This window comes from Pneumocystis jirovecii, assembly GCF_001477535.1.
Source record: "Pneumocystis jirovecii RU7 chromosome Unknown supercont1.15, whole genome shotgun sequence".
NCBI classification, from domain to species: Eukaryota; Fungi; Ascomycota; class Pneumocystomycetes; order Pneumocystales; family Pneumocystaceae; genus Pneumocystis; species Pneumocystis jirovecii.
This window is the reverse complement of record NW_017264789.1, coordinates 63,231-76,675: the sequence shown is the minus strand read 5'-3', so window position 1 is coordinate 76,675 and position 13,445 is coordinate 63,231. Positions and strand designations below refer to the sequence as shown.

Genomic DNA, 13,445 nt, shown 5'->3' with positions numbered 1-13,445 from the left:
TTTAATCTCCTTTTGTTCAATTTATATTTTAGATATGTCAATAAGTTCTGCGCCCAATCTTCCTAAATAGAATTTTTTTTCATCTCCTGATAGCCCTTTAAAATTTTCAACTATTTTTTTAATTAAGCCACGACTAACTTCATATGCTTTTAGATCTCGATTACCATAGACATCATTAGTTGTAGTTGCATAATATTGGCTTTCTAAATGTCTCCAAAACACATTTACACTTATTGAAGGTTCTAATGAATAAATTGCATGGTGCCAAAATGCAGGTATATAAAGAATATCTCCTGGAAGCAAACTAACTTCATAAGGATGAGTATTTTTTAAGTCAGTAGATTTTTCAGTAAATATATTGAGAATTTTAGAAGATGATGAACCAGGAGGAAACTGAAGGTATAAAATGTCTGAAGGGGGATATAATCGAACTTTTTTTGAACCTTGAATTTGAATAAGAATATTAGACATTACCTAATTATATTAGCATGCTTATACTGGTTATAAATTAAACATACATCATAATGAAGCCACATCCCAATATTTTTACTAGAAATACGAAGAGGCGATGAAAATTTATTTGGATTTATAACTTGTAATAACTCAGGAGGAATTGTGAAATCTTTTGAAATTTCCAAAAAATCTTCTTCTAAAAGACTTGGCTTAGTTCTTGGATTTTTTGTTGAAATTGATCTCATATATAATTTACTTTCATCTTTATATACAGAATCCATAAATTTACCAAAATCCATAGTTTCATAATTGAAGTTCTTTACATGGAAATTCATAAAATTAGTTTCTGCATTGTGAACAATTACCTAATATGTTAGTTATGAAATATAATCTATATAGACATATTTACTTTACGTGTAGATCCAATATGAGAAACAAGATATTTTGGAGTCCATTTTTGCACACAAGTCCCTATATTTAATCCTTTTAAAACAACTGGCATATTTTTTTCTAATATTTTTTTCCATTCATCTTCAGATGTAATTTTTATACTAGAAATATTTTCAATTTTAGGATTTATATGGTTTAGAATTGTTGGATCAAATATATCGATATTACAATTATTAGACTCATTAGTAAAATTTGACACATGCATGTCTGTATTTTTATGTTCATAAATTAACCACTCTTTAGGTAAACTATACTCAAATAATGTTATAATATCATTATTCCAATAAGCACCAAAGGAAAAACATACACAGCCCCCGCCAAGAATAATTATACTGTTATTTATTCTTACAATATCAAAACCAATAAGTATTGGTTCATCCCCAGAAATTTTAAAATCTAATGATGTTATTTTTTGATTATCTAAATTAAGTAGTATAAATTGATCATTCCAAGAAATACAATGAAACATAGATACACCTCCGGCAATTAATACATTTCCGTTTAAAATTCCCGAAACATTTACTGCTTTTGCACCAAATCGAGATACACGTTGAATATCTAAGATAGACAGATTAGACCACGGTATAAGTTCCAACGTCCATTTATCATCCAAAATGTTTATTTTAAATGTCCATATATCTTCACATATAATCCCGTTTTTATTCATTCCTCCACAAATAATACCTTCTTTTCTCTCAGGCAACCAAATCATACACATTCCAGATCGTGGTTGTATTTTATTTTTTGAAGTAATTTCTAGCAATTCCCAACCTTTTTTGTGACTCCATATCATCCATTCTTTATCCGCGAGTTGATATGTTCTTTCATTACCTCCAAATACTATAAATCTAGTTTCTTTTTGAAGAGTAATTTTAACCATCCCATGTCTATAACGATTGATATGATACTCTGTTTTTATTGTATTTTGTGCTAAATGATTAAATTCTTCTGAATTTGATAATTTAGATGGAGATTCTCTTCCACCGACACAAAATAAAACATTATCTTGAGAAAAATAGTCCAAAGTATGACATACACGAGGGCTTAAAGATTGTGTTTTGAACTCAGGAACCACATTTCCTTTATATGTTATTATGAATATTTTTTCATCACGACCTAATTCAGAAATACCGCCATGGTAAATAATAGAATTTTGATTAAATAATGTAGTTGCTCCAAATTTTCTATGAAATAGCATATTTCCTTTAATCTTTTGAGCTTTTAATAAAGAGTCTAAGTTAAAGTCATTAATTATATGATTGTTCAAAAATCGTGGTTTGTTAGAATTTAAATATTGAAAACCTTTGGGTGGAGGATTTAAAAAAATTTGTTTTTCTGATGAAAAATTTTTAGCAATTAAAAGACAATAATGCTGAAGAAATAATATTATTTCTTCCCATTCGTCAAATTCTTCTGTTAAATTTATTTTATCTTTTGTTTCTTCATCAATACCACAATACCAAAACGTACATAAGTCGAATGCTTCTACATATTTCCATCCCCTATTTAAGAACCGTTTATATTGTAATTCAAGAGTAGAATATTCATTTAATGAATACAAAGGTGTCTTTAGTTTGTTAAAATGTGATATCATAGTCTTTCCAAAAGGATGATTTTTTGAAGATGGTAAAATCTGTTCTAAAATAAGAAAACTTGCTAATAATAGTTACTATAATTTTTTTTACAATGTATATTACCATAAGGAAAAAAAGATGCCCAACTTATCACTCTATCAGAAAATTTCGTTTCCATATATACCATTGCTACTTCTGATATAAATAATATATTCATAGTTTCAAGATTCGGGCATTTTTCTTTAAGGATTATCTTTAATGAATCCATATCTTCTAGATTACACCCGATAAGTTGGTATTGTAATTCTAATTGATTTGTGGAAGATAATATATGTTTCAAAGACATTTTCTTCAATTCATGATCTTCTTCAATTATAGATTTCTTATTTTCTATAAGATCTGGAAAATCAATATCAAAAAATAATACATTGTTGAACCTTGATTCTGAAATGTATCGAAATGGCAAAGAATCACTATATATTTAGATTTCTCAATAAAATATTAAAAACATACTATCCACATCCTAAATTTATAACAACTTTTTTCATATTATTTTCTTCTAAAAGAAACTAAAAATATCAATAATAAAAGAAAAAAAGTAAAATAATACATTTTGTATAATTGTATCTATTGCTTTACAACGAATGTAATACCCTCTGTTGATTACTATGCACTTTAGAAAGAGATAAATAAATTAAATCAATTATAAATACTTGGAGATCTTCTTTTTGGTTTTTTAACAAATGCTCGCAGATATTGATTTTTAGAAAAGGGATAACCATGATATTCTGCAGAACGTTTAGAAACAATAGACGCGTCATTTGTCCCTTTATCCTTTATTTTAACCTATTTAAACATAAAAAAATGGTATTATACCTTGTATAATTCTATTTTTTTTATCAGACTTTTGCATTTCTTTAGTGATTTTTAGATTTTCTTTTTATTTAAAATATTTTTCTAGTTTATAAAGAAATAATTGCATATTTCTTTGCGCTTCTTCTTTAAATATTTTTATTTTGACTTTTTTTTCTGCTTTGATAATTTTAAAAATTAGATGTTATCTCGATCTCGTTTAATCTTCGGTGTTTAAAAATTATTTAGAAGGCGACTTAAAAAATAAGAATATTTGATTTTTTTGTTCAAAATAATTATTTTATCTATTCAGTTTTCCAATATTTTGTCAGTTTTCCTATGAATAAAGATTATGATAAGCTTTTATGCTTTAATTTTAACCAAGATTTCAGGTAAAAAGTTAGTTTTTTACTATCTTTTTTAAGGAAAAAAGTTGTCTAAGTATTGGAACAAAGTATGGATATAGAATTTATACATGTGATCCTTTTAGAAAATGCTACAGTAAATGTAATTATCTATATTTTTTATTTTTATAGCAACAATACTGAGTCTCAGGTAGTGGATGGAGGCATTGGTAAAAATGCGCAAGAAAGACACAAAATGGATTAAACAGTTAAAGGAATTATGGAAATGCTTTTTTGTACCTCTTTAGTCGCATTAGTGGGTATGGGTGGTCATCCAAGTATGTCACCCAGACGATTACAAATTTTCAATACTAAAGTATTCCTTGGTTTGTTTCTATATCCATTTAAACTAGTCTAGCGTCAATCTATTATATGTGAACTCACGTTTCCAACGCTAGTTTTATCGATTAAGTTAAATCGGCGTCGGTTAATTGTTGTTCTTGAAGAACAAATTTATATTTATGATATTAGCAATATGAAACTTCTTCATACGATTGAAACTTCACCAAATCCGTCTGGTAGTGTGAAGGAGTATTTTTGGATATAAATTTTCTGATATATTGTTTAAGCTGTTTGTTCATTATCATACTCTTCAGAAAACTGTTATATTGCTTATCCTTTACCGAATTTATTATCATCAGGACTCCATACTTCGACATACAGATTAAAGATGAGTCACTCAAAGTCCTCAGTTTTGAGTGGAGATGTTCTTCTTTTTGATGCATTAACTTTACAACCGATAAATATTGTTAAAGCACATAAATCTCCTTTGGCATTTATATCTTTAAATAACAGTGGTACGTTGTTAGCTACGTCTTCTGATAGGGGCACTGTTATACGAATTTTTTCTATACCATGTGGTACGAAGCTTTATGAATTTAGAAGAGGAACTTCTCTAGCAAAAATATATAGTATAAATTTTAGTTTAACTTCTAATTTTCTTTGTGTTACATCTAATACAGAAACGGTACATATATATAAGCTTTTTCCTGATGAAATTAATAAAGGGAAACGGAGTTATAATATGCCATCTTTATCAAAATCATGTGAATCTTTAGAAAAAAAACGGTCGATTATAAAGTAAATCAATCAATTTATCACTATCGTTTTTAGTTTTTTAATGAAATTAGAAGAAGCTTTAGAAGATCATCTTATTTTATTAGAAGAAATTTTATAACTACTATAGAAAATTATTTGCCTACTACATTGACAGAAATCTGGGAGCCTACTAGAAATTTCGCTTATGCAAAAATTCCTGGTCATCAAACTAAAAATATAGCAGCATTTAACAGGTATTGATTTTCTACGTATAGATATTTTTATATCTTTTTTTTTACTGAATTATATTAACGATGATAGTTCTTCACAACTTATGGTTATTACTTCTGAAGGACAATTATATTATTATGATATTAGCTTGGAAAATGGAGGAGAATGCGTTCTTTTAAAGCAATACTCGTAAATCTTTTTTTATTTTATGCATAAGAAATTAATCTTGATAGACTTCTTAATTTATCCGAGGAAACAGATTAATTTAAAAAACATTAAATCAAATAATTTTTATAGAATTTGAAAAAAGCTACTGAAAACCTAGCCTTGAAATTTAATTCATTGTTTCTACTGTTGTATTTAAGCTTTCTATCAACATGAGTCATCCACAAGGAATTTATTTCAATCGTTTACAGGAAATCCTGCTATAAACCTTCAGTTTATATACATATTGGCTTATGAACCATCCAACTATCATCTAAATATTTAACTGAAACTAGCCGCATTTCCGCTTATCTTGAAACAACTCAATTGGATCTTATATATAATATCGTACTCACCAATAACCCCACTATTAACCCGAAAAGACCTATAATTGAACCAAAAATTTCCACTACGAGAATTTTCACAAACAAACTCGGATCTTGTGCATCTGCAAGCGCCACACTGCTTCCTGTAATCCCTACTGCTATTCCACATGTCAAATTGCATATCCCCACCGTCATTCCTCCCCAGAAAAGTGAGTATCCTGTTCCTCTTGTAAATATAAGTCTATATACCTCTTTTTCCATACCTGTATAATAATTCTGTCTTGTATACAAGTCTGGTCCTACCACCTCTTGTAACTTTGCACTGAATACAATTGACATAATAATCCCGTATATCGCCACTACTTCACAAAAAATAATGCTGTTAATGCTTCATTAGCACATATAGGCTTTTGTCATTCTATTTATCTTCACCTAATCAGATTCTTTGTCTGTATATACGGTGCCTTGACACCTCCACCTAGAATACTTGTTCCTGTAATAAAAATGCCCCTATTTTTATGAGATTGTATTTACCAATACATAAAAACACATGCCATGCAGCACCTGCAACACTAAGACCAATACATATACTGATACCAAGTAAACCCCATGCATATGGACTGATTTTTGAAAAAAAGTCATCTGTGCCAATTGTCAAAGGCTGAAAAGGCCTTTCTGTATAAAAAACTACTTATAAATAAAAAATCAGACATGCTTTCTGCTGTGTTTGTCATGAAAAAAGCTGAAAACAGAACAATGGATATATATATAATATATGTATATGTCTCTGACCACAAACACTACGTAACAATATATATGGTGAGTGTCAATATACAGAACTAAATATATAAATGTAAATGTCAAGTTTGTGTCTGAAAATTAGAAAAAAGTACCTTTTTTATTTATATAGAATATATCTGCAATATATGTATGATATACACCGTATATGTGTACCGATGGCTGATCGAAGGGGCTCACTAAGACTTAGAAGATGTGCAGTGAAGTTCCGAGTTTTCGAAAGTACTCGAGAACGATACGTGAATTTTTAAAGGAGAAAAAGGCGAAAAAAGAGTGAAAAATGACGAGTACACAGTATTATGAACTGTATAGAAGAAGTTCTATTGGTAAAGAAGCATATGGAGCGTTTTTTGCTCTTTTTTTCGGCTGAAAAATGCTGATTTAAGATGAATAGGTATTTCGTTGACAGATGCACTAGATGATTTGATTCGTGATGGGCAGATTCCGCCACAACTTGCAATGAAAATTCTTTTAAATGTGAGTAGATAGGCGGTTGTTTGTGGTTGCCTGTTATTTAGAGACAAATAAGCTAAAAAGATAGTTTGACAAAAGCATTACGGATAATTTGACGGAAAAAGTGAAATCCCGTATGACATTTCGTGTAAGTTTTGTTGAGTTGTGCCAATAGATGCTTTGGATGCTTGCAAGGTTTTTTTCAGAGAATAACAGTGATTAGGGGCATTTGGATACATATAGGTTTTGTGATGAGGTTTGGACATTTATTATTAAAAATCCATGTTTTCGGCTAGAAAATGATACAATGGTGGCAGATAAGATAAAAATTGTTGCCTGCAATTCAAAAGTGTGTTGATATATTTTTTGATATGTGTGAATATGGGTTTGGGACAGGTTTTCATGTAGTCTGGATGGTTTATTATTTTTATCACCAAAAACTTTTTAAAATTTCTTTTCATCTGTTTTGTATATTTGTTTTGTAATGTCAGACTTGCTTTTATACAATGGTTTTCCATTCAATCGTTACTCAAGCATTTAGAGATCGGCTATATTTGATTTTTGCACATATGGTTGGTATATGCCTAATTAAGATATGGAAAGGAATATGTCTGGATAATTGTTTTCTATATGATCTTTTTGGTTTCTTAACTCTTTATAAAAGCATATTATTTCAACGAGTTATGTCATAAATGATATTGTACTTTAAAAAAAGAAAAATAAAAAAGAACAGCCTATAATAAAGGCTGGTGTTTCTTTTAAAGCAAATATTTTTATATTTTTAAATTATATCCTAGATAAGTTTTTGCCTTTTACTGATTGCTAGTTATTTGTTTCTATGGTGATACATTTGAGACAATGCTTATCAGTAGAAAAATATTTTTTAAAGAATATATTTTTAAAAAGCTATTTTTTAAGAAATTATATCAGAAATACAATATTTATCCTTCTTTTAATGAATATTTTTTGTTTTCTACTTTTTTTCAGGGAAAAACCTGTTTAATTTCTGGTGGTTCAAGAGGAATTGGTCTAGGAATTGCACAAAGGTTTGCAAAAGAAGGGAATCGTTGTATTTTAGTTTCAAAGAATAAGGATCGCTTAAAAGAAGCCCTTTCTACGCTTCCTTTTCAAAATATTCACGAATATTATTCTTTGGATGTTAAAGATCCAGATGAATGGATCCAACTTGCTAAAAAAATTGATAAGTTAGATGTACTTGTAAATGCAGCAGGTAAGGTGTTTTCATTTGCTTTGTGGGTTTTAAAATGCCAAGGTATATCTCAACACATGTTATTCCCAAGAATGCCCATGGATGAAATTGCAAATATTGTTTCAACCAATCTTTTAGGGTCAATTTACGCATGCCGTGTATTTCTTCGTCATTTTCTTAATAATAAAGGCGGTAAATTGTTTTTTTCTTAATAATATTTTAATATATTAGGATAGGCTCTATTATTAATATTTCTTCTTCTATAATATTGGGTGGAGGTGTTGGTGCTACTGTTTATGCCGCTTCAAAGGCAGGAATATCAGGTGAATAAATCTATATATTGATCTTTATTAAGAATGAAGGATTCACAAAAGCATTATCAGCAGAATGGGCATCTAAAGGAATTAGAGTGAACGCAATTTCACCAGGATATGTTGATACATTTATGTTAAGCCGTAATATTGAAGATGGAAAAAATGCCTTATTGATTTGTATTAGAACTGAATGAAAAAAAACGAAAAGTAGCAGAATCTTCTAATCATATAAAAAGATTTGGAAATATAGAAGAAATTGCATCTGCTGCTGTTTTTCTTGTATGCAATGAATTTATAACAGGAACTACATTATATATAGATGGTGGTATGTAAAAAGGTGTATCACGTAGAATCTAATATAACAACATCGCTATCATCATCATCGATAATAATATGATTTGTTTTAGTTTTTTTAGAAATTGTATCAGATTCAAGATATGATAAATCGGATTTTCTTTTTAAATCGGAAATATTTTTTTCATTATCTTCATCAGTTTTGTTTTCTTGAGTTTTGTAATTGTGTAAATATCTAGGAATTGAAATATTTAATATAGAATATGGTTTTTCGGCATTTTCAAAGGTTCTATATATGTTAAAATATAAACAACATTGTAGAATGATACTTTTCTTCTATTACTAATATTAGATTTTTTCTGTTTGGTTCTTCTTCATTATCTTCTTCATCAATAATAGTCAAAAATGTTCCATTCTGAACACCAATGTCTTTAAGTAGTTTATCAAGATTATCCTCAAATTCAATATCATATAGTAATCTATCGCTTATAATACTTATCTCTTTCCCATATCCTAATCCTTTTTGTAAAACATCTATAACTAAATCTTTAAGTGTTGTAAGATGAATATTTGTTGAAAATATAGATCTTGCCACTCCACATACCTTGCATTGAGGATTCGGAGGGCTTGCAGCTTCGCTATTAAATACTTTTTCTGGGCGTCGTGAATAAAACACCTTATAAATTTAGTCTAGACATTGAAAAAAAGATTTAGTAAATACTGTTTTTAGAGAATTTAAATTATTAGATAATACATGAAATGCTTGTAAAGCACAAATGCCAGAAATTATAGAATTTGTAGTAGAAATAGAGGGTATAATATTTCCTGCCATTTCTTTTCTAGTCATAAATCAATTAAATAAGTATTATGTATCTTACGTTTAATTTTAAATTTTGACTTTTGTTCAATACCGAAAATATAAGATCGAAGATTAGCTGACGCTGATACGAAATTCAAAGAGTCTTCATCATCTTTATCGAATAAGATAACAGGCTTATTATTTGAAGATGTTTCTGATAACGAAAGAAATCTTTTGCTTAAATTTTCCAAACTTATAAATTAAAAATAATTCTATATTTAAAAAATATTATAAAATTGTTTCCTACCTTGAAAAAAACATGTGAAAATTTTCTTCAATAGTCCATACTAATTGACCATTTTTTAATCTTTCTTTATCAATTGCACATGATTTTAATTTTAAATCCTCATATGAAAGAGGATTTATTGTTTTTAATATTCTAGATATATCCTCTAAAGATTTCAATTCTATAATTTCATCATAATAAAGTTTTTTAAATAATCTTTTAGGGAAATCTTTATTGCCTATAGAATCTTTAATGTTTTTAAAAAAGTTCTTTTCTGTATGTAGATTGTTTATGTTATGTTCTAAGAAAAAGATAAAAAAAGCTTATATATAGATTAAGAATACCTTCAGTTTCAAAGATTTCTATGTCAAGTATATTTTCATCGAAACCAAAGATATGTCTAAAATTTCAGAATTGATTACTTTTTTTTAATACTTACGGAAACAAATAGTTTTTTGCCCAAACAATGCAGTGAATAGGTGAACTAGGTGTCATTCTTATCGTGCAGATAGGATAGGTTTTGGGTATTTCTTTAGGATTACAATCATAACATTCCGTTTTTCCCTTGAATATTAGAAAATAAGAACTTCTTTGAACAAAATACCTTAATAATGACTTGAACTTGTCCATAGAATCCTGCCGTTCCACTTTCAATAAGAGGGACGTTTGCTGTTAAACACATTTTGTTGACATGACGCCGAGCATCTATTCATATAAATATTATACATTAGAACCCTTCTGAAAGTTACCAAGATTATCTAATGCATTGAATACTAGTGTGAATTTTTGAAACCAAAAGACATCGAACTTTGGATCTTTAATATCTGAATGGTATGCCTCCAATTTGGCTTTTAAATTAAATTTCTGAGCATTTTCTTTTGCAATCTTTAAGATTTTAATTCAAGAAAACACTTTTTTATGTTTATACTAATGCTTTTGGTTTTTTAATATGTTTTTTTTGAAATAAAAATTGTCTATTTAAATTTGACAGATCAATTGTATCCAAATCAATCTAAATACATAATAAATGTATTTAGTCACTTAAACAGTATAAATAATAACTTACAATGTGTATTTCTTTAAATCCAGATAGCAAAAGGTTCTTAAGTAACTCACAACCAATTCCACCTGCACCAACCAAAAGTACCTTAAATATTATAAAAAAATACATTGCAATAAAACATTAACTTGCCTTTGATGAAAATATTTTGTTTTTTAACAATTGATTAGAATTTTTGCTATTTAATTGATAAATCATATTATCTGCTTTTAATAGTAAAAAGAGGATGTTGGAAATCGCAACGGTAAAAAAAGATAAAAGTTAGAAACAAGAGTTAAGACAAAGTTTTATATACATTTTTTGTGATATTTTTTACAATAAACATAAAGAAGTGTATATTATTTATTTTTTTCATCTTTTTACATAATTGAAAGTTTTTTTATTTAGAAATAATGTTATCTACAGATACAATTTTGATTGATGAAATTTTTCATATAAATTCAGTAGATTCTCAAAAATTTGATAGAGGTTATTCTTTTTCTTAATTTCTTTCTTTTTTATATGTTTTAGTCTCAAGAATTGTTGCTATTTCATCTTTGCAAGATATAGAGATGACTTTAGATATTAATTCTGAATTATATCCATTGAAGCCTGATGAATCGATTTCTGTCCAGCTTGCATCAACGTTGCAAGATGCTTTTAAAGACAGTGCTGATTATATTATGTATGGGAAAGTTTATAGATTTGATGAAGGAGAAAAGGATCGAGTGTTGGAATTTCTAATTGATTAAAAAAGAACTAAATTATTTTAGATCCGTATATGTAAGTTTTGGTGGGCTTTTAATGTGTCTTGAAGGTCCATATAAAAAACTTAATCGACTTTCGCATGATCATGTTTATCTTTTTATTCGGAAATAATTTAAAATTTTATATAATAAGAATCAATTTTATTTTAATTCGGTATTTTAAATTTTAGTATTTATGGTATATTTCTTTTTTTCAAGTTCAAAGTTTAGCTGAATTATTTTAGCCTTTTTTAAAATATTATATTGCATATAGACTTTCTAATATTATTGATTTTGTTTATTTAATAGATATTTATGTTTTAAAAATCTATTAAAAATATATTAAAATATTAAGTTATGTAATATGATTTTTTATTCTTGAAATATTCAGCTGCTAAATCGTGTTTATAGTATTTATGATACTATATAATGGATATGTATTTTTTAAATCTGTAATATTTTGTTAATGTATTTTTAAAATAATTAAATTAATTTTTTATGAATTTCTTTAAGATATACAATTTCTAATTAGAAATTTAAAAATAGTATTTAATCCTACAGTTTTTTAACGTTTTTAATAAATGAAAAAACAAAGTGCATTATATAATTAATATTAAATTACATGCAAAGAATTGCAATTTTAATTTATAATGTGAACTGCTAAAAAAAAAAGAATCATGAGCATATCCAAATTAAAAGTGGTGAATTTAATAAACTAAAAATCAATATCTTCTGTCATTTTTACAGAAGCCATTTGTTTTGTTAATTTCGATATATCGTTACTTCCTTCAAAACATGACCATTCTATTGCTTCATCTCTAGAAGCAACCATAGTCAATGATATAGCAATAGCTGACCATAAATCTTGTGTAATATTACAATAATCTATAACAAGTAAGGTTCGAATGGGATTCTATAAAAGAATTAAGGAAATATTCATATAGATAGATTATACCTTTGAATCACTTGAATTTAATGAAACAATTGCAACCTGAGATCCACATATAGCAAATCCATAAATTGTAGGGAATTTGTTAATCATTGTTAGAGTATTTTCGTTCTCATCTAGAGGTGTTGAAGAAACGTAAGAATATTGATCTATATATCTTGAAAGGACTCTTTGTCGATGATATTGAGCAGCTTCACGTAATTTGTTTTCCATTTTTTCTGCAACAATTATATAATCATTATTGATATTTACATCCACATTTTTTGAAAAATCAGAATAACACGATGATGCAAATATAAGATATGGAATTTTAATTTTTTCTGGTGTATATACTATAAGAATGTTAAATATATTTATAAAGAGGGATACAATTAGTACATCCTAGACTATCTTTCTCCATCCATTGTTGAAAACGTTTGAGTTCATTTAAGATATACGGTTCAATAGAATGAGAATCATGAGATAAATGATACTCTTTGTTTAGTTGAATTTTATCTCGAATATCACGTCCAAGAAACATAAGTCTTTTAAAAGCTAGTTTTCCTAAAAAAATAACTTTAAGTAAATAAAAAAAAATAATATTTGTGAAACCTCTGAATTCTCCTCCATCACTATTATTCATAGAGCAAAGAGGGGGTCTAAAATTAGAATTATTTTGGACAAAAAGTGTAGAGGGCAATCCAAGAAAATCTATCTATATTTTTTTCATAAAATAGAATCAGAATTAAATACTTACCTTCCAGGAAGCTGGAAATAGTGGTTGCATCCCTCTATATTGTATTCTTGTAAACAACAGAGCAAGACGAGGAGAAATATCGTCTGGAAAATTTTGTTTAATATTATAATTATTTTCTTCCTTTTCAGATAAAAGATCCATAAAAAATAAAATATCTTATTTTAAACACTTTTTTCTCTCAATGTGTTTTTAATTTTCTTTTTTTTCTGTAAAAAATAGTTTTTTTTTTTCAATAAATATTGAATGTTGATTGTTTTACTTAGAAAAAGTAAAAAGATAGTTAAAAACG

The 13,445-nt window shown here is 27.5% G+C and overlaps 8 protein-coding genes across 8 annotated transcripts; 4 read left to right on the top strand and 4 right to left on the bottom strand.

Moving 5' to 3' along the window:
• Positions 1-21: 21 nt before the first annotated feature.
• Positions 22-3,390, bottom strand: T551_03146 (tRNA methyltransferase PPM2; the record flags this gene model as incomplete). The annotated part of the gene is made up of 8 exons (XM_018375409.1): positions 22-474; positions 519-818; positions 863-2,559; positions 2,601-2,950; positions 2,991-3,046; positions 3,088-3,143; positions 3,191-3,304; positions 3,354-3,390. 8 exons carry the CDS (start codon positions 3,388-3,390, stop codon positions 22-24), a joined length of 3,063 nt encoding a protein of 1,020 aa, XP_018228308.1.
• Positions 3,391-3,668: 278 nt separating this feature from the next.
• On the top strand, positions 3,669-5,266 carry T551_03145 (uncharacterized protein; the record flags this gene model as incomplete). Its single annotated transcript, XM_018375408.1, has 8 exons — positions 3,669-3,721; positions 3,763-3,836; positions 3,943-4,049; positions 4,092-4,251; positions 4,303-4,813; positions 4,864-5,025; positions 5,093-5,191; positions 5,236-5,266. The coding sequence occupies 8 exons, from the start codon at positions 3,669-3,671 to the stop codon at positions 5,264-5,266; spliced, it is 1,197 nt and encodes a 398-aa protein (XP_018228307.1).
• A 138-nt stretch (positions 5,267-5,404) lies between these two features.
• On the bottom strand, positions 5,405-6,266 carry T551_03144 (H(+)-transporting V0 sector ATPase subunit c''; the record flags this gene model as incomplete). Its single annotated transcript, XM_018375407.1, has 6 exons — positions 5,405-5,427; positions 5,475-5,513; positions 5,559-5,911; positions 5,965-6,042; positions 6,081-6,203; positions 6,244-6,266. 6 exons carry the CDS (start codon positions 6,264-6,266, stop codon positions 5,405-5,407), a joined length of 639 nt encoding a protein of 212 aa, XP_018228306.1.
• Positions 6,267-6,610: 344 nt separating this feature from the next.
• T551_03143 (transcription initiation factor IIA subunit 2) lies at positions 6,611-7,141 on the top strand (the record flags this gene model as incomplete). Its single annotated transcript, XM_018375406.1, has 4 exons — positions 6,611-6,656; positions 6,725-6,807; positions 6,872-6,931; positions 7,007-7,141. 4 exons carry the CDS (start codon positions 6,611-6,613, stop codon positions 7,139-7,141), a joined length of 324 nt encoding a protein of 107 aa, XP_018228305.1.
• A 500-nt stretch (positions 7,142-7,641) lies between these two features.
• Positions 7,642-8,640, top strand: T551_03142 (uncharacterized protein; the record flags this gene model as incomplete). The annotated part of the gene is made up of 4 exons (XM_018375405.1): positions 7,642-8,185; positions 8,230-8,316; positions 8,356-8,448; positions 8,492-8,640. The coding sequence occupies 4 exons, from the start codon at positions 7,642-7,644 to the stop codon at positions 8,638-8,640; spliced, it is 873 nt and encodes a 290-aa protein (XP_018228304.1).
• A 9-nt stretch (positions 8,641-8,649) lies between these two features.
• Positions 8,650-10,857, bottom strand: T551_03141 (E1 ubiquitin-activating protein UBA2; the record flags this gene model as incomplete). The annotated part of the gene is made up of 11 exons (XM_018375404.1): positions 8,650-8,890; positions 8,931-9,277; positions 9,323-9,435; positions 9,480-9,652; positions 9,708-9,987; positions 10,031-10,086; positions 10,126-10,250; positions 10,291-10,391; positions 10,436-10,571; positions 10,615-10,698; positions 10,753-10,857. The coding sequence occupies 11 exons, from the start codon at positions 10,855-10,857 to the stop codon at positions 8,650-8,652; spliced, it is 1,761 nt and encodes a 586-aa protein (XP_018228303.1).
• Positions 10,858-11,138: 281 nt separating this feature from the next.
• On the top strand, positions 11,139-11,604 carry T551_03140 (DNA-directed RNA polymerase core subunit RPB8; the record flags this gene model as incomplete). Its single annotated transcript, XM_018375403.1, has 3 exons — positions 11,139-11,214; positions 11,257-11,455; positions 11,499-11,604. The coding sequence occupies 3 exons, from the start codon at positions 11,139-11,141 to the stop codon at positions 11,602-11,604; spliced, it is 381 nt and encodes a 126-aa protein (XP_018228302.1).
• Positions 11,605-12,186: 582 nt separating this feature from the next.
• On the bottom strand, positions 12,187-13,297 carry T551_03139 (uncharacterized protein; the record flags this gene model as incomplete). Its single annotated transcript, XM_018375402.1, has 5 exons — positions 12,187-12,384; positions 12,427-12,752; positions 12,799-12,963; positions 13,012-13,114; positions 13,157-13,297. 5 exons carry the CDS (start codon positions 13,295-13,297, stop codon positions 12,187-12,189), a joined length of 933 nt encoding a protein of 310 aa, XP_018228301.1.
• Between the last annotated feature and the right edge of the window lie 148 nt (positions 13,298-13,445).